We start from the raw sequence: 20,993 nt of genomic DNA, 5'->3' as shown, positions 1-20,993 counted from the left end.
GAACTCAAAGGAGTATTACAACATCTATTTGGCAGTGCCCAGTGATTTGTAAAACAGAAGCATAGTGTGTTTCTCTCCAAGGTGATCAAACTACTAGATCATGACATACCTTACCAGATGCTGTATCTGTAGCAAGATCTTCCAAGTGAAGGTTTGAAAATACTCTGATCCTGCTGCAATGGCAGAATGCAACAGGAATTTCTCAATATGAGGGGGTCTTGATATAGCATGGGATAGCAAACATTTTAGCTGTGGAGTTCTAAAAATCATCTGAAGTCACATATTACCTGTAGCTAATTCCTGTAGAAACCAGTGACCCATTTTCAGGTAGCTCACAAGAGGCCAAAATGCCATGTCTCCAACTAGTGCTCCTCAAGGGAGGACATTAATGCAGTCACCTCAGACCACATACACAGCAAACAGAAAGCTCCCTGGAGATCCAACTACACATGAGAAGCTAAACCATTGGAAGAAAGACTCCACAAGCGTCTCGTAACTTAGCACCCTAGACAGAAACTCAAAGCAAATCTCAGCTGATTCAACCTTGTGAAAAATGACATCTTAGAGTATTTGTTCCCAGTGCCTCAGTACTGGCCCTGACCTTTGAAAGCACCCTCTATCAGACAGCTGCTGCAGACAGAGCAACAGCATCCTTGAGTAAACGGGAAGCATGTACCTCACTAACAGTTTTCACAGTGCCAGAAGCAAGTCATTAGCTTCTTATTTAGAAAAACTGCAGGAGATCTGACCCAGCAGTAGTCATGTCAGTACTTATCTGAAGAAAAGCTGATCTGCTAGCTACTCTCAGCTCACAGGGCACTAAAGGTTCTAAAAGAGCCCGTCCCTATTTTAAAGGGGTGCCTTTCACCATTACATGCATAGCAGCAATACTAGTCCTCTGGAATACAAGTAATTCCTGCCTCTGCTTTTTATAGGTATCTGCTATTCATCCCCACCCTACTCCACCCCCTCTCCCCTGATTCCAGCATATACACCTCTCTGCTGTACTCAGGGAGATTAAGTTCCAACTCTGAAGTCCAAGCTGTCAACTGTGGTCACTTAAATCTGAACAAACAACATAGGATTGGCTTCCAAATCATTTATTTTCCTTACACTTCCAGAACTAAACAAACAAAAAAGCATCAGTGAAAACTTAGCTACTCAGCTACAAGGACTCCTGTGATAACTTGCCTTTGCTGAGATTTTCCAGCAAGAAACGAGAATATCATCGATGTTTAATACCAATCCAAGCTATCAGCTACCACATTTACCAGTTTTGTTGAAGCACTTCTACTTTACTGCAAATGCCTTCTGCCTGTGTCACCTCCTCTGCACCACAAGTCTCAACAAAAGTATTGGTTTATAAAAATAATCAATACATCATAAGTAGCATAGATTAACTTTTTTTTTTTGCCAATTGGCTGAGCAAGCAAAATGCTAATTAAAAAAATAATGAATTTAATCTTAGGTGAATGATCAGTAACTACAATTTTATTCTAGTGACTAGAATAGTGGCATTCTAGGAGGTCTTGAAACCAGTTCTTAGACTAACATATACACAGTTTAATCTTACAAATTATGTCTTTCTCTTTCCACGGTATCCTTAAGAATTCTTTGTACCAACTGTCATAATGGGAGCGCAGTATTTCAAATCTTGTCATTTAAACTTCCAACCTTGCTGAATGTAAACACATTTTCAGAGAGCCTCATATAATCCTGAGTTAATGACACTTGTGACTTTGCTATTCTGTGCGAATTCGTATTCATAAACAAGGTTTCACAAAATATGTCTTGTGACTTGTCAATTCCATAAACAGCTACTCCTTCAATCCACCAAAGCCAGGTTGTTTCTAGCTAAGCGAGTTCCCTTCACAAGCTCAACACAAGTTCTTTGATCAAGAGATCTGCTTCCCACTCTCATCCATATCTTGGCTAGTTAATATTCATAAGTCAGTTGGGAAAGTGCACCCAGGAGAAAAGGGAAGGCTAGAGAACACGGGGAGAAACAAGGAAAAAGACATTCAGTGTTATGCCACTGTGTGATTCTGTAACTGAAGTTGGAGGGAAGCAGCGTGGTTCTCCTGGTCTCCCTCTCCCAAGAGATGGGATGAATAGCATCCCCAAAGAGGGGGATCTCAGAAATCAAAGGTCCAGAGAAAGGCAACAAGAAGGAACAAAGAACCAAATGATTTCCATGAGAGGAATGAAAGAGCTAGTCAAAACTCCTCAGCCTGATAGTTCATCCATTTCCTTCTTCTTGACAAGAACTAAAAGGCATCAAATTAAGCTAACAGGAACCACGGTCAGAAGACGAGAAGACAGCACTTCATGCAAAGCTTGGCAAAATGTTACGCAGGTTGCCTAAGGGCAAAGTGGTTTTAAGAGCTTTGTGGGTCCAAGAGCAGACTGGCACAAATACTTAGGAGAGAACAATCACAACTGGCTCTGGAAGTTCCCAGGTTGAAAACAAAGCTTGGGAGAATGAAAAGAAATTTTCACTATTCTTGCCCGTAGACTTCCATGAACATTCGCTTACATTTCCTGAACTCTGGTTTCAGTATGGATGCTGTTCTGAAGCAAGTATTCCACTTTTTCTGATAGCTGACATTAAGAGACTACTTAAAAAAAAAAAAAATTACACTGTAGAACCTTGCATGCCTGCCCAAGCCATTAGTACCTACCCCAGGGCAATCAAAATCATGACCAAGAAATATTAGAGGGGAAAAAAGGGAGCCAGAAGAAACAAAAAACAGTTCTGAATTAGATTTATAATTATACCTCAGAACTCCTCTTTGAAAGCTGCGACAGAAGTCGTCATAATTGAAAAAAATCTAACCAAGATTCTCCTTTCTGCAATACTGAAATTTCACATGAAATAAAATAATCGCAAAAAAGCACCAAACCATGTAATGCAATAATGCATAGCAAGCCGTGTACCTATTGCAGTAGATGTAACAAATACTATTCAGAAAAAAGACAAGCTGAGCTACAGCTATCAACTGTGAGATCTTACTATTTGGAATAAAGGTTTAGAGGACTTCTGAAACTTCCCCTGTGGAAAACGTAACCCAGACAGTCTTTTAAGAGCGAGTAAGTCAGGTTACACAAAGCAGAATATGCTGTCATCCAAGGCAAGATAAGAGAAATGCACAAATAGAGCAAGCATTTATCATTTATTAACTTGCTGAAGATCGACAAGTGTCAAGTGAAATACTAAGCTTACTGATTTTATAGCAATTTTTCACACAAGAATTTGTCACCACATTTGTGATAAAAATCCTGGCCTAACTATAAGAAAACCAGTATTTGTCTTGGGGAAGACTAAACTGAAGTTTACACAGAAAGGTAACTGAAATAAGTAGGCAATTCATCTCCAAACTTTAGCTATTCTATTTACAGTAGTCAAAACCAATCCCTACTGGCATCTATGTAACACAGATGAAGGCTGGTGCTATTCCTAGTTACTCTTACTCCACTAAGTGATTCTGCACCGTCTATATATGTCACTGAGCGAAGTATCACAGTTCCAGATAGACACGTTCTTCCACACTAGCTGAAGCACAAGCAAGAAGTACCTCCCCCATTAAAAGCTGGACCGTTCAGCCACTCAGGAACCAGTCTCTCTAAGAAGGAAAAAAACAGCTTTCAAAACATCACCTATATTATCCAGGGGGAATTAGGAGAAGAACAGAATAGGAAGGGCAAAGATTACGTTAGCATCACTGGCACAAAAGCTGCGAAGGCAAGAGCATCTGCGACAGTCTGGAAATACCAGCTAACAAGAAAGAAGTAGTGTTAGAACTTTAAAGCTGGACGTAAAAAAATAAAAAAAGTCACAGACTTACTGCAGAATTTTCCCTAACTTGACTGAACCACCTCAAATGTGACACCGCTATCCGTAAAACCCATCTTCAAATATTGTAAGGAATCCTTGTCATTACTCAAGATTCCAAACACAAACTACAGAAGAAGATCCAGTCTCTTCAGAGCAAGCCAGACTGATTGCCTAGATTTCTAACAGATCCTCCTAGATAGTCTGCCTGAATACCTAGAGTACCCCTGATAAAGGGAAACAGCAGATATATCCGATCAGCCCTTTGGATCTGCCTCAGTAGCTATGTACCTGAAACTCAGCACAGGCTCAGTCCAGGGCTCAGGCAAGACAGATTCAGAATTTGAGATGAGACCAGAATCCTTAGTGACCCCAGGAAACACATTTTAGACCAAAAGGAACAGGGGTAGGAAAGCAGGAATTTAAGACATCACAGGCCTTTTGAAGTCATACCTATTGAGGTAAACCTATTTCAGGTAAACTTTTTGATTTGCACTTCTGCAAAGTGTAGAGAGAAAAAAAAAATGCCTTAAGCATTTTGGTCAGTACCCACAGAAGACATTCTCCTTCAGGTCTCTAACAAGTCATGGGAAAAGACTTCCAGAAACTTAATACCATTCAACAACTCAATAAAACTGCTTTTCTTCTGTGTAAAGGAAGCCCATCCCGCCACACACATTCCAATCTCCAAAGAGCATGGCAGATTTTTCTGCATCTTGGAGGTGACCCTTAGATCAGCTGGACAGAGGTCTAGCATCCCACAAAAAGCTTTAGGCATGTGGAAAACAGGCCTCAAAAAGGACAGCTGCTCCCAACCGCCAGCTCTTCCCCAGATGCCCGAGAACTGCAATGCTCTGTTCATAGGTGACCACTGTGGAACAACTGACACTATAAAGAAGGATGGTATGTACACAAAGTATAATACACCTGAAAACAGAGTCTTAACAAAACATCCTGCTCATCTTAGCTTTGTTTCAATAGCTGGTCAGAGCTAATGATGAGTGCAGAACACAAAAGAGCTAATGCAACCAGCCAATACCAGTGCTCAGAAGAAGCATTAGCCATCCTTCCTACTGCCACAGCTCCCCTCTGCTAGTTAATTTACTTAACACATCTATATACAGTAAATCTTTACACAATCTAATTAAAAGTTAACCTATCTTTAAATATCCTTTGATAGAGATGTTAATGTACCTGTTCCAATGAGGTTTTCTGGAAAGCAAACCGGGATATAAAATAGCATCAGCAAGCCTCCCTTCTATACCTCAGAAGAAATCAGACAGTAGGAAAGCCAGCCAATTACCAAAACAAAACTATTTAAAATATAGCAGCTATCAAAACAATAGAAGTCGGTATGCTATACTACAACCATACAAAAAGAAGAGACAACACTAGTTTGACTACCCTCAGGTAACAGGTAAACAAGTGCCACAGTTTGTCTTGTACCTGTCTTTCAGATGGGAGAATCTAGTGTAACCTCCCCAGATTTTGCTTCTCTTTTTGACGGTTCTAGAGCAGAAGCAGCAGGAAGGAAAATGAAATTAAACCCAAGCGCATCAACCCTGCAAACCTGCTAGAACCTCAAGTAATAGCCTTCCTTGCCATCCTATTTAGGGAGAACACAGGGTGTTGATTTTTGAGATTAGAAACTGAGATTCAATCAGAAGTTATATACATGAGAACAGAGTAGCAATTCCAGCAGATGTTTCTCTGCTAGTATCCCATTTTAGTGGATAAAAAGAGAAGTCAGAAACCTACCAGAAAACACTGTTTTAGACAGAGGGTCACAGGATTAAATTTTAATAGAGTTTTTGCCTGATCATTACAGAAAAGGAAATAAACAAGCTATTTACACCTTAGATACTTTCATGACTTCACAGCTATTAAGACACAGTCCTCGCCACCACAGCTGGAGCTAGCACTAGCAGTTTGCAGAAATCCACCAAGTTAATCCAATAGCAAAGAACAGAAGAAAGTATTGATGAAATTAGAGAACAGAGAAAAAAGCCTTTTAGAAAGAGACGTGTACAAGTACCACACCATGCAGACAGTTGGGTACCATCTTAACATCATTTTATTAGATTTAAGCCGAAGCTTTCAGCCTTGCTACCACCTTTGAACTGTTTCAGACAAACTTGATATTAACCAAGTATCCACGTCCTACTCCTTTCCTACAGTTTTGGAAGAAGTCCAAGATAAATTAAGCCCATTATATGTACACTTTCTTGTTGCATTAATGAAAATTCAGCTAGATTGTCTCTTTTGAAGTGTATGTAACAACCATGAAGACCCATTAACGGTTAGTGCAAGACTTGTTTTATGCTAATATTTAGAATTCAAAGATGAACTAGTAATTAATACTGTTCTTCCCCTCCCCTCCACGCTCCATGTGGCATGGATATTAGTGTCCTCTGGGCACTCAAGCCATGCATCATTATAATTTCAACTTGAAGTCAAGAGGGAATTAAACTAACTACGTAATAACATACTTTAATTATTGTTCTAAACACAGAACACCTGCATGCGCTCTCTTTTGTATTGGAAATATGCATACTAAGGAGGTAGGCAAATATAGGAAAAAAAATAGATATGCCCCCAAGTTCTATGTATGCAAATTTTCCGGAAAGAGAGAGTAGTGTTTAATCTTAACCCTTTTAAATAGCGTTAGCTGTTGATAGCACTGCAGTCTTTCCCTTTGTTTTTGAAAAAGCAAATGCCCACAAAACCAATTCAAACTAATGAGCCTAGATTGTCTTGCCCTAGGAAAAAGAGAGGCCCACACTCAACTTCTGTTCCTAAGGGAGCGCAGAAATTAGGGCACTGTTTTAGTAAGTCCTTTTCAAATCCGTCATCATCCTACCCAACTGAGTCAACTCTAGAGCTAGTTGGGCAGCATCAGTCACATTTGAAAAAGGACACGTGAGGCAAAAGCTTCACTGGCCCACAGTGATGGCAACAGCTGACTGATCAAACATTTGTACAGCTCCAAACAAGATACATCATCTTTCTCCAATGGTGTTGGCTCTGAGCACAGGTATCGTCATAGGCCTTTTCACTGTAAGGAAAAAAAAGTCTAGGTTTTATTGCCACGAGTTGCATGACAGTTTCAGTCAATTTGAACTTCACGTTTGCACAAGAGACTTATCAAACAGATTATAGATTTCCTTGTGGCTCATGACAGAAATGTCATTAATCCAGAAAAAGGGGATAACGCACTTAAGCTGTCCTTTATTTCAGACCCAAACTGAACACCAGCTCAGTTTTGAATTTCTGCACGTGCTAAAGAGGCTGGCAGAGAAACAAACAGAAAGAAAACACCTTATTTCAACTTCATAGATAGCTGCTCACCTTCCCTTACAACCTCATCAGCTCTCTGAATCAGGACACTGCAGACACAACCAAAGCTATATCTGTATCTTGCTGTCTCCATAAATTTACAGGAATAAGTTGAGCAGAAAAATAAGAGTCACCACTGTAAGAGATGGTGCAAGTTCTTTCATGTAGATCAACACACGCAAGGAACTTGAATAAAGGATTAAAACAGGAATTCTGCACACAGACATACACGCTTTGTTAAACATACATGAGAGCACCAGAGTTTAGTTGTGAAAAAACTAAGTTTATAAACATGTTCCTGAAACAAATGCTTGTATCATATTCCAGTAGCAGGATTGAATCTTCAGAACAGTACTTTGTGGCAACAGTAAAACTTTGTCACATGTTTGCAGCACCAACCATTACGCTGTATTTAATTGCTATTAGAAATGAACTGCTTACAGCAGCAAATAAACACAGCATACAACAGTATACGTAGCCCACAATTCCAGGGTACCTATTTTAATATATGACAACCAAGACTTGATCAATCTCATCACAATAAAGCAGCATCAGAACTTTAATATCAAATCATATCTTTCAGATTAACGTAAACTGGAGAGGATCTGATATAGCTTTATATTATTACAAATCAGACAAAATGCACATAGGCATGCCTTTGGAAGGAAAGCTTTGTAACAAGTGCAGCAAAGTGCATGGAACAACCTTTGAAAGCAGGTACGTGCCCTGTAAATTTACTCTAAGCAAGTGAATTAAGAGTGCTTCTCTATTTTTTCCCTTCTCCTCCCATTGACATAGATCTGGAAGCTATGAAAGGGAGATTATCTCAGCAAGTCTTCGAGTTCATTTCATTGTTGACCCCTAGTTACTTTTCTGGTGAGTACCAACTTTACAGCTTTCCTCATAAGGATGAATATTAATAGAGAACAGAATGAAGCCACATGAAGTAAGTGAATGTTAAAAAAAAATGGAAACTAATTTTGCTAGTGCAAAGATGGACTCATAACTCAAGAATGTGTACTGGTGAATACTTTTCAGTTTTAGTACTTCATTTGCCACTGACTCTTCCACTGTTTTGTCTTCCTCAGATTCCTTGGCAAGCTGAAGTTTCACAGACTACCAAATCTTGAAAATCCATCCTGAGGGCTTAGGGACAAACAAATTATCACTGACAGCAAGCTGCCACAAGTCAAGACTATATTTTCCTGCCAGCTAAAGCTTATTTTATTTACCTTACATTTGCAGTGATCTGGGAGTACATACGAACATATGTAGAAGATCTGTTGATATGCAACAGTTTGTTCTTCTAAGCCCTCTGACAATTACGTTCTGACAGTCCACAGTGTAAGTCCAGGACATGCAGTGTTAGGAAAAAAAGGGATTTGAATTCTGGAAATTAACCTCTAAAGAATTGCCACCAGCTAGGTTTGAGCAACCACTTTACCCTTCACCTCTTACAAAAGAAGAGATGTGAAGTGACTACAAGCTACAAACCGTACAACCCTGAAATTATCACAGCTTAACAGCAAACATCCGAAGGCACTGCAGGAGCACTAAATATTTGACAACCAACATCTTAAGTGTGTATGCAAGTCTAAACATTTCAGTTTCTCTACTTCCTTCCCTTCCTCACTTTCTGATAAAAGAAAGCACTGGTCTGTGTGGATGAACCATGGAAACAATACTCGGTTCTACAAAAGTCTCCAACAGCCAAGTACAACACTAAAACGCTTTGGGCCTATATATAAACATATGGTTTAAACAACAGTTTATAACCAACACGGGAGGTGCTATCAGCTCATTGTTATGTACAAAAAACAGTCATTAGTGAGGGGCAGCAGATGGTTATACTTGCTCTTAATAGTCCAAGTAAACATGGTCTGAATTCTAGACTTTGCTGATTACATGCAGCCAGTTACAGTAGAAACTTCAATGTTGTGATATAAGGAAAACCACGTTATTGTAACATAAAAGAGAATTAGAACTATCAAAAGCACCCCAAAAAACTTTTTTGTACATGGTGTAAAAAGAAAAGAACTGCCACTAAAATCTATTAAGCAGCAGCATAGGTTACCAGACCAGTGCTATTAAGATTGTCCTCAATCAATAGGAAGAACAGTAAATGGTACCAAAAACTGCACACCCTAAAAAAGTTCTACTTCAGTCTTGACTGGAGTAGATCAATAATTAAGCTATTTACATATTTCTCAACTTACTGCTAAAAGCACATATCGGTCAAACCTTCCAAGTATGAACAAGCTCCCTAATTGGAACTTAAGTTCTCCAGCTGGAATTGCAGACCTTTAACATTAAAAGGATAGATTGTGTTTTAAGGTAGGCATTTCAATTCTACAATGCTATAAACAAGATTATACATATTCAGGGGAAAAAAAAAAAAAAGACTGAAAGAATCCTACTTGATGTTTTATGTTAACTGCCAGCTGATACAATAATTCACTACAATTCTCATGTACAGAACTGCTTCAGCAAGAGTAAGGAAAGCTAGCTCTACCTGAAACTAGCACTTTCTAACAGTTGTAGGATACTGCATAAATATTAATATTGCCTACTCATTGAAAGTCCAGAAATGTAAATTTATCCAATTTGAATGTTAGATGCTTAAAGTTACCTAAGCTGGTATGTTTAGAGTACTAGAAAGCATAGGAAAGACTAGAGACCTAGTGGACTATTTGTAAGTAGAAGAGGCATTACAAAAACAATTTAAGTGTAATAATAATCAAATAGTAACGTACTGAACAAAAAACACCAGAACAAGGTATATATAATCAGGACTTTCAAGCCCAAAGCAGGATGTAAACAGATTGCAGTTTATGTACTAATACTCCAGTCTTATCTCAGATTTAAAAAAAAAAACAAAAAAAAAAAAAAAACAACACAAACTTCAGAGAACAAGCACCTGTGCATCTGTCCAAGGGGCATATAATTGGTTACTCAAGGACTATTAAGCTGTTTCTTAGCAACCTCTGCAAGCTCTAATCAAGTAAGACTAAGATTGTCATTTAGCCTTGAAATGCCTTACCCCTTCCATCTAATATAGCATTCTAACTGCTATTGAGGAGCAAACAGTCATTTCAGCCACAGATAAAATCCATGCTTACTATGTGTTTCAGCTGAGAGTTCCTCTTAACACTTGCTATCAGAAGATCTTCACATCAAATATGCTTTTTATACTTTATTTAGTATCTGAAACAGCAATTAATAAAAATAAACCTTTACATTTCCTCCTTTTTATACAAAATAAAAGCTAACTACAACTCTAAAAAAATTACCTTGGAAATAAAGTTTAATAAATGAGCATAAGCTATAGCCCAACTCTTAAACAACAGCATTTTGTAACAGTAAAACACTGTCTGAACATAATTGCAAGAAAAATGCTTATTATCAAAAGCAGCAGTAGAGACATTTCAGGGAAAGAGCAAGCATTTCTCTCCCAGAGCTGGATGGTATTTAAATCTTTGGTGATGCTGAATGGTATCTACTATGTTGCATACACTGGATTTCTAAAACCAAGCATCTTTCAGCAAAACTCTGGCCATCAGACCAGAAAAAAAAAAAAGCCAAAGGAATCTGAGTAATTGAAAAATAAACTCATCTGTTCAGTCCTACTCTAGTTTCACTGCTCATCTATAGTATCAATGCACATATGATAGTCTCCACTTAAGACAGCAGACTTAAAGATGAAGTTTTATATAGAGTATTTTTCCTTATACGTTAAGCAAAGGCACCAAAAGTCTACGGTTAAATCAGGGATGGCCACTCCTCCCTGACTCAAGATGATCTACACAAGAGCCAGCACACAGCTCTCTTCAGCCTTCTCCTCCCGACAAGTCTCCCTGGGTGTAGAGCAGGGGAAGGCAGCAGCTCTAAGAGGGTCGCACCGCCCCATGAGAGGCAGAAGTTCAGCAGGTACCCAACACGACCTAGCACAGATGGTCTGAGCCATCCGCACTGGTTCATTCCCCAACCCTGGGGGTAGGGGAAGGGGAAAGCAGTCAGGCCACATGTCCACCGCCTGCTCACACGACAGCTGAACGTGCAGCTCAGAAGCCACCAACTGGATACGGCAGACAGTACTGCCAGTGGTCATCCCTGGCCAAAGACCAATCAATTTTAGACACCCACTAACCAGAGCAGCTTTCTAGCAAGAAGCTCAAAGGCCTATCAGAGTGCTGAAGAGGAAGAGAATGGTGGAGTTACGGCCACGGAACAGTAGCAACTATTTTTGGGTAAGCATCTGGCTAAGCATTGAGGAGCCAGAAGCAATGCCAGTATACCCTTACTCCTCACTCCTTGAAGTAGCCTCTCTCCTTCCAAATTGCTGCTCCCAAGCTTCTTCCAGATCAGAGGATAGCTAGCAGCTAGAATTGGAGAGGACGAAGCTAAAGTAAATTCGTGTGCTAGCAGGAAAGCAACCCTTCCTTGCTCTGAACTAGAGCAAGCAATGCAAATAGGACCCACACAGAGTTGACAAAACATCGGCCTTATTTTCAGAGGAGGAGGGAGGGAAGCTTTCAGGCACACAGTAATTTAAAGCTTCTGCAGATGAACAAGTATACAATGCGATCATACCTGCTTTATGAACTTAATAGTTTCTAAAGCATGTTCATAGCATGTATTTCAGAGCCAACATTCACACAAAGCAACACCTACAGGAAAAACAGGTGAAGGAGTCAGACTACACAGAAAGGATGAATTCCACTCATCTCACCTACACGTAATGACTCAATGGCATTGCTCAAAAGAGGGGCCAGACCACCACCGGCCCACAGGGATGGCACAAAAGTCATTTTAAAAGTTTTTAAAAAAAATAATCATCTGTCTCAAATACAGTCCTTCTCATAGAAGAAAAACTTCGTGGCAACTGATTAGTAACAAACATTAAAAATGCACTAAACCATCTTTGGCATTTTTTACATCCAGAAAACATAGCTGTTTCACATCATGTATTGTTTGACAGAAGCTTAATTTTTTGCAGGTTTTGTGCTGACAAACAGTGAACTCTAACAGTGACTCAAAGCAAGCTGGACTTGTGCAAGGAATACAAGCAGTAGCATCAGACACAGAAGACAGATTTTACAACACAAAGCTTCTCAACATCTACACTGACAGATTTCCTTGAACTTCACAGGATCGCTCTGAAAGTCTACAATACAGTGGGACCACAGCCCAATTAGGCCAAACAGCACAAGTCTGATATAAACACAACCGATTATGGTTTTATCCCAACCATGTTAAAGATAAACCTGATTGTTTAAGATTAAAGCTACAAGTAATCATGTCTTCAGCAGATCTTTCATATACAGACTTTGGGTTTCGTTTTTTTGAGTGTTTGAAACATCTTCAAACAGCCCAACGGCAGCGCTACGAAGCCTCCATCACACTGCGGTGAATGGAACATGTTCTGTTTCTACCTCGCCCTCTTCTCCAGCTCACATCCTCTAGTGTAAGAGTAACCCTGACTACTTTAATACCTATTCCATTTTCAGTCAAAGATTTAATGCCCACACCAGCTGTGCGGCTAAGAGTGTAGCATTTCACTGATAGGCTGGCTGGAGTACCTTCTGGAACAAAGATTAGGAAGTTGACAAGAGGTGTCTAAGCATACCACTCTCAGTGTCTGGGAGGTAAGGTTATTTGTCTGCAAGTTTTGAGTTCAGCCTCGGTGTTTCTAATAAATAAGCAAGTGTTTATTTAAGGAAGCTTTCAAGGAGTATAAATAGAAGTGTTCTTTACTATCTGACCATCTCTGTGACATTCAAAAACTCCCCAGAACTTTAAGGTATAAAGCCTAAATAGTTAGCAGAATGCTGTCCTCTGAGGCATATTTATTTCAAAGACATACAAAATTCTAGATTTAGTGACATCGATGTATGAAAGATTAAGAGTGCAAAGAACATTTCTGCTTAAAATTAGAAGACAGATTTTCTATAGTTACATGAAACTTAAGTCTTTAGGCTTTCTATTCTGGGCAAGCTGCAAATAGTTGCTGGCACACACAGCATGCCAATAATAAATCCCTTTTTCAAAGAGTGGTTCTGAAGTGCTCACCATTAAGGCCTTGATTCTTTTTTAGAGGTGACACCTGCAGCTGCTATTGAAATCAACTGGAGTTGTCACTATCCAGCATTGCTAAAGTCGGTCTCCAAAACATCACCTGATTATCTTCTTTTAGTAAAGAATATAACAAAACCTGCAAGGTACTCTTTGCATTTGTGTAACTTGAAACTAAAGGAATATCATTTATATATCATTCCCCCAACCTCAACCTTTCATTTCTGATCAAAAAAAGTTTGAAGGCAAACACAGTATTGAGGAGGTGAAAGCAGTCAATTCCCTGATCTGCTTCCCCAAGACTGGAGAAACATGGATCCATGTTTTCTGATCCACAATACATCTGCCCATGACCTGCAACAGGCAGGGGAAGGCTTTATAAGCACAAAGGACTGCAGGTGTTTCGTCAAAATAAGTAGTAGTTTGGCATCCCAGCTACCACAGCAGAGTCTACCACAGACCCCATCTACTGACAAGCCAATCATGCAGTCAGTAAGTGAGCAGCCAGCTCAGGGTGTGTGGGGGGGAAGTGGTGCAGTATTAAAAAGGAAGCTTTGTGCTATCAGCAGAGCCTTCCACCTGGGGGGAAAAAGTTAGGCTCCTGGCAAATAAAACATTAAACATTTATGTAGTTCATCAATATATGGCTATCAACTACACTATTTTTCTCCATACTGACTTCCTCTGCTAACAAGGTGTGATGCATGTGCATTATAACCCACCACTATACCAGCTGAACTTTACATCTCACTTCTTATTCCCTGCCTTCAGGTCTTGCTTGGGACTCTGTGTTTGTATGCACTGTTTTTTTAAAGGGAGTGTCAATGGAGCAAAGAACAACTATTTAGAGGTAAAACCTGCTGTGTATCACTTGAGGATGCTTCAGTTGTAAAATTCTGATCTTTTTAAATGAGAAAAGTGTACATACAGTTCCTCAGGTACAGCTGTGTACAAGCACCTTTTTCAGTGCTAAATGGCCTAACTTCAGCTTGCTTAATTTAGGCATATCTGTCACGATGGGTTGCCATTCAAGCTGACAGGATGCATGTTTACTCTATCAGGGAGCATGGAGTAACCTAATCCAGGATGTTTTCATTACAAAGCCTCAAGATCCTGATCAGAGAATAGCGATGGCTGTGTTAAGACAGAAGGTAGACCAACTGTAGATCTACCAGTCAAACAAAAATAGACAAGAACGTTTCCTACAGTCAGGCTATCTAGTTCCCTACAGGCACCAAGGATCCCAGATAACGCACTTCAAGGATAGATGCCTTCCAGGGCCTAACCACCTTCATTTTTCAAATGAGAAGGATTAAGAGAGCTTGATGCAGAATCCTACACTGAAGTAGACAACATCTGAAAGTGCCAAACAGAACACTGTACCCATTAAGTAATAAAAGCTATAAGCTCAAGTATTCCTGCTCAGGTTTTGGCAGAGGAGGGGTTGCTTTCTAAGAAATTCAACATTTACTGCTGCAGCCAAGTTATCCTCTCAACAGCTTTACATATTTGATGGTTCACACTCCTGTGTATGTTTTAGATCAAGACTGAACCCTTCCAGGCATTTGGATGAGACTCACATGTGGACTGCAGGTGGATGAAACTCACACAGGGCCTGGATATTAAATTTATATACTTTCACACATTTTTATCCACCTGAAAGTTAATATTACTTCAGAAGTTGAGAGAGAGGTGCTACAATCACACTCTAAATAGGAAAAATTTAAGATCGGTACTTACAAAAATACTAAGTTAGTTGCCCACATTCCAGTAGGGAATGCACCCTTTACCCAAGCAAGTCATGAGGGCTGCCTGAGCCTCTACTACCCCTTCTTCAGATAAGTACCCAGAGTCCTAGCTAAGCACCAAGGAAAAAGAGAGGTGAAATTGCTTGTTTCTGCTACTCATCTCCAAGGCCCTGAACTCTGAAGTTCACCTGTGGAGTTCAGAGTATACTGTACTCGGATGTATACTGCACGGTCAGTCACACTAGAATCTCAAAAACAGAGGGGCCAAGGGGAGATAATGATGCGTACTGTAATACATGATTTCAACATCCACAACTAGTCAGAACAATTCCTCTATATGACTAATTAACTGAAGTAATGGATGCCATACCAATATTTATGGTGCAGGAAAAGCTGTGAATTCCCTGAGGGAAGGAACAGGGTGGAGGGAAAAACCACACACACACAACTCCATTTCATGCCATCTTGCAAAGGAGTATGAAAAATGGTTCCACACAACCCATCCAGCAGAACACCTATAACTTTAAAACATCATCTTCAGAAGCAGCCTTCAATTAAACCCAAATCTAAAATTCCGCCAATAACCTAATTGTTATTGATAAATATTGCTGTGTATTTCTGAAGCTTCAGTGTTCAAACAAACAGCTTTGTACTAGAAAAAAAAATACTCAAGACTAACGAACCTAAACTGCGTTAAGTGATCAGAATCAGTTCTTCAAAGCTGCTTGAATTCTTCTTTTTTTGTTTTAAAGTTGCACATAAATTTTAATTGCATCATTTGTTTGTTAACAATCTCAAACGAGCATTAAGCTTCAAGTTTTACAGTAGGAGGTAAAGAAAGAAATGTGAGGTAGGTGGGTGAAGAAGACAGCTGTATTGTTCTAGCTGTTCCTCAGCCTCTCCCACTGCCAGATTTCTGTGGATGATGTATCCCAAGGTAGCAATTTTAAGAACTTTTTGGCAATATCCCAAGCTCCTCTTGCAAATCAGAGATCAGACTAATGATATTTAAAAAAGACAGGAAATAGGAATAAACTGGATAACTGACACTGTATCAAACAGTAGAAGTCACTGAACTCTGGTACTGCAGCTTTACAGAAGAGACACTTGTCCATATTTTACAGTAAAATTTTACCATGTAAAATAAAAAAATTAATCAGTATAACAAAACCAAGGCAAAAAAACACTTTTCAAGATACTACTTGCCTTACAGCTACTGCTAGCTCAGGACACTACAATATCAAACAGACATCAAGAAAACCTCCCTCGAGTGACTTACACATTTATAAGTTAGTCTCCTTAAGTGAGGGAGTTATCCTTCACATGAGGTTCAGCAAGAAGTCCACATATACCAATGCTGGCTTTCATTAGGGTTGGATTTTTCAGTCGTAAAAATGCAACCTAGAACTACTGGAATAAGTCCTTCGCTCACTGCCAGCACCAAGGCAGATTTGTTTCTTAAGTGAAGGACACAATTTCTGATTCTCTTTAGTCTTGTCCCTTCCCAGCATATTCAATAAAGGAACATTAATTTCATTACTGTTGCACAGCAAAAAAAAAAAAAGTCATACGAAAAGACTATGTCCATATTGTCTTTTCTTATTTGAAAACTTGAATAGAGAGAGAATATTATTTGAGAATAATTTTGAAATTGCCCCACGGAGTTGAAACCTAACCCAGGAACTCAACCTACTTCAAAAACCCCTTGCGTTAAACTAGCATTACAATTAAGCCTCTCCTTGCAGAATCTATATGGTTCACGTACAGTTGTGACAAAGATGCCATGTTCCCCATCAACGGGCTGAACATCCAGAGTTCAGGATGTAACTACAACATACAGGAGGAACTTCTTTCCATAAGTGCCTCCACAGACTGCAATACAGGGACTGTTTTTAAAAGTACAACTACTCCACAACTTATTTTTAGAACCGAGGGTGGGCAGGAAGAGTATTCAGTAAACCTTCCAAAAATCAGCCAGCCACCCACTAAACTGCAGTGGCACTGTTTAAATAAATTACAGGCTGCTTTGCAACAGCTGCAAGAAAACGGTGGACAGAAAGACCAAATATTTCAAGTCCTTTAAAGTGCTGGAGGCAATGATAAAAACACAGCAGCAGCAACAGTTCTGTATGCTAGAGACACTGTGGTAATTTAGCTGCAAGAGGTAGGTCAAACAGGCCTTTCTTAGGACTTGATGAGCATAGAACAACAATATCCGGCAGCTGCAAGGTAGGAATGTGCTTATTCCAACAGAGAAAAACCAAAGAAGGCTGGGCTTCGGGACCTGCATTGTAAGGATTATCAAACCCTCCTCTTGTTTCAAGTAGCAATACTAGAAACTGGCAAAATAAAAGTGTGAGTTAAGTTACCTTTACTTCCTCATGCAGATAACATACAAAGTCTGAGGTGCTAAGTTACCGAAATCTCCTACTGAAGAGTATATGATTTCGTCAAGCCTGTATTAAATGGTCGATAAAGAAGAAAAAGAATCTTATTTTTCCCTTTGATCTTATAACTTAAGAGCAGCAGCGTTCTAAATACCCCGTTTTTATGGTACTGGCTATACCTGTTAACAGGAATCTTTCTAACTTCAACAGGCCAAAGCACCAACAAATGCAATCAAAACATCCCAACGTGGCAATCAGAACATAACTGCCTCTGGGCAGAGAAATTCATTGGTTGTACCATTTTTTTAACCATCTAACTCGAGCAAAACCCCTACCTTCAAATAGCGGTCAGTTCTTAATTTGAAGTCCATGACCATCAGGTTGGAGGGTCCTTGGTAGCACAGAAAGTTAAGTGATTTATGGGGATTGGGTTCCTTTACCATAAAATACAAGTGAGCAGTTTTGTCCCTGACCATTCCTAGCAGCAGTTTTCCAAGTAACAAAGATCCTGCGAGCTACGTATCTCAAGAGGTCGGCAAGGGCCATTTCATCTGTTAGTAACCAGATGCCAAATGCAATCCGCAGGTACCCAGGCTTCCGATACTCATCTCCCTCCTGAGCAAGGGCATTGCACCATCCTCATTCCTCAGCACCTCGCAACTTGCCAGCTCCCACCCCGTGGCCCACTTGGAAGGGCCAGGAGCAACAGCTGTGAAACTCCCTGCAGGATCCTACCTGCCTGCAGCCGGGCAGGAAGCCCGGCCTTTCCTCCCGCCCGCCGCTCCCCAGCCCGGGCCCCTCTCAGCACCCAGCACCCCCGAAAAGCCGAAGTACCCCCGTCCTCCGAGCCGGGGACGAGCCTTGGCCCGCAGCCCCTGCGGACGTGCCCCCTCGGTCAGGCGGCGCATGGGGAGGCGGGGGCTGAGGTAACGGACTGGGGGGCGACTCACAGACACCACCCCCCCTCCCCGATCCTGAGGGGCGGGAAGGGCGGAGAGGGACGGGGGCAGCACCAGGGTCTCGCACGCCCACAACCGAGGCACCGATCCGGTTTCTAACCGGATCAGAGCAGGGCTCCGCTTCGGACGCTCCCTCCCGATTCATGCACCCGCAGGCGGGCAGCGCCAGCCTCCCTCCGCCACCCGGCGGGCGGAGAGCGCCGCGCTCAGCCCTGCGCAGGTGCGGGGCCCCGCCGCGGCCCCCGCCCGCGCCCTCGCCCCCACCGGCGGCGGCTCCCGCCCCTCCAGCCCCCGCCCCAACGGCCGCCGCGCGCGCCGCCGCCGCCGCCGAGCGGCCCCGCCCGCGCCCCAGGAGGGGCGGCAGCTCGCGCCCTTCGCGAGCCGCGGCACGCGCCCCGCGCCCCCACCTGCGCCGCCCGGCGGCGCCCCCTGCCGGGGGCAGCCCCGCACTGCGCCGAGCCGCGGGGGCGCCGCGGCCGCCGTCGGGCTCCGGTTTCCGCGGGCGGCTTCTCGCTATCACCGCGCTATTTCCCTCCCCCCCCCCTTTTTTTTTTTTTTAAATTTTTCGCGCACAAGCCGCTGCGAGCCGCACCTGCAGCCTGTGCGGGAGCCCCTCAGGCGGTCAGTCCGCAGCCGCGCCCCGGCACCCCCGGGCCGTCCCCGCCAGCCCCCCCGCCGCCGGTGGCCCCGTGCGAGGCTGCGGCGGCCCCCGCGCCCCTCCGCGGGGCCGGGGCAGCGCACAGCCCCCGCACCCCCTCCGCCGGCCCTGCCCCGCGGCCCCGGGAGGCGGCCGGCCCCGCCCGGGCAGCGCACCGGCAGCTCCCGGCTTTCTAACGGGGGAGCGGGCAGGCGCTGCAGAACCGACGGGGGGAAGAGGTGCGGAAAATAAAAATAAAAAAAAAAAAAATAAAAAGGGGGGGCGGTAACAGCCCGATCATCAACCTACCGGCCAGGCAAACTGAAAGGGAATAACAATCCTGCCCGTCTCGGGGGTTCTGCCTTGATGGGAGTATTTGTTGCTGTTCAAATAGAAAATATTTCCACCGAGAACGGGGGTAGATCCGAATCCGTAGTTGCAGGGTCCGACCGGAGTGATCTTGGCCTGATATTCCTTGAGGCAGACTTTCACGTAAGTGTCGCACTCGTCCCGGGTACAGTCCAGGTTCTGGGGGCTTTTCATGCCATCGCAGCATTCCCCATTGAGCAACTCGCCGTTTACATTCCGCACCGAGTTAAGCTGCAGCTCGAAATAGCCCGTGGACCGGGACACCTAAAAATAAAAATCAAAGGGGAGACGGACTCGTTACTACCGCGGCCGGGGGGCAGCGCCGGGACCGCGGGGCTGCGGCCGGGCGCTCCCCGGTCCCCCCCCGCCGCCGCCGCCTCCTCCTCCTCCTCCAACTTTCGCCGGCTGCGGGTTCAACCCCGCCGCGGCGGCACGTATACATACATATGTTATATATGTATATATAGGAGATAGGCGCAAGGTGGAAACGGAGCGGGAGGAGGGAGCCGCGCCGCCGGCGGCGCCCCGCGGCCGGGAGCGGAGCCCCCCGCGCCCCCCTACCTGCACGCAGGAGGCGAGGAGCAGCGCCAGGCCGAGCGCGGCGGCTCGGGGGGCCCGGCTCCGCCGCCCGGCGCCCCGCATGCCTGCTGCTCCGCGCGGCCGCCTCAGAGGAGCCCGCCGAGCCCACCACCGGCCGCGCACCGGCGGCCGCTCCCGGCATGGGCGGCGGGGGAGCCGCCCGCAGCGCGCCGGGGGGCGCAGGGCATGGGCTGCCGGCGGGGCCGCCCGGAGCGCTCCGCCGCCGCTCCCCTCCCGCGGGCTCCGCTCGCCCTCTGTGCGCCTCGGCTCCGCGGACACCCAACAAGTAGGTGCCGGAGTGACAGCTTCATTACCCATTCGCCGCCGCTGCCGCCGCCTTCATATTAATGAGGGGGACGGCCCGGCCCCGCGGCCGGCGGGTGGGGCCAGCGCCGCTCCCGCCGCGGCTCTTAAAGGGCGGCGGGCGGCGGCCCCCGCCTTGCCCTACCCGGCCCCGCCGTGCCGTGCTCTGCCCGCCGGCCGCGGGGGTGGGGGACGGGGAGCACGAGTGGGGTACGAGCGCCCACACTCGTGTGTAAGCGGGTGGGTGCTTGCACCCACAGTGCTGGAGGAATAACCGTGGGATATGTGCACGTCACGGCGGTGGAGGGGTGCGGAGGGTGGGCGCGCCCCTGGCCGTGGAGGAGCACATGGGGTATGTGCATCCACGCTCGTCTAGAGCTACACGGGGTGTGTGCATGTCCAGGCGTGGAAGAACACGCGTGGTGCAAGCACACATGGTCAAGGAGAAGTGCTTGGGGTGGGAGCACCCCAGCAATGTAGCATGCATGGTTTATGCACCCACAGCTGTGGGGGAGTGCACAGGGTGGGGAGCACCCACAGCTGTGGGGGAGTGTACAGGGTGGGGAGCACCCACAGCTGTGGAGGAGTGCACAGGGTGGAATCACCCACAGCTGTGGAGGAGTACGTATGCTGTATGCACTCACAGTCATGGAGGACTGCGCTGCTTGGGAGCACCCACAGCCATCTAGGAGCACGGTGTGCGTACGCACAGCTGTGGAGGAGTGTATGGGGTGGGCGCACCCGTGGCTGTAGAGGAACGCCGAAGGTGGG

General features: G+C 44.1%; 1 protein-coding gene across 1 annotated transcript in view; it reads right to left on the bottom strand.

Annotated features, from left to right (window-relative positions):
• JAG2 (jagged canonical Notch ligand 2) overlaps positions 1–20,237 on the bottom strand; it is a gene marked incomplete at its 5' end in the record, with an annotated part of 72,404 nt that extends 52,167 nt beyond the window's left edge. The window contains 2 exons of the mRNA XM_082318668.1: positions 19,281–19,604; positions 19,902–20,237. Coding sequence (XP_082174794.1) covers positions 19,281–19,604; positions 19,902–20,237 — 660 coding nt within the window. The remainder of the gene's footprint in view (positions 1–19,280; positions 19,605–19,901) is intronic.
• Between the last annotated feature and the right edge of the window lie 756 nt (positions 20,238–20,993).

This window comes from Platalea leucorodia (genome assembly GCF_965183815.1).
Source record: "Platalea leucorodia genome assembly, chromosome: 7".
Classification (NCBI taxonomy): Eukaryota; Metazoa; Chordata; class Aves; order Pelecaniformes; family Threskiornithidae; genus Platalea; species Platalea leucorodia.
The sequence above is the reverse complement of the archived record's forward strand: the minus strand, read 5'-3'. Positions and strand labels throughout refer to the sequence as shown.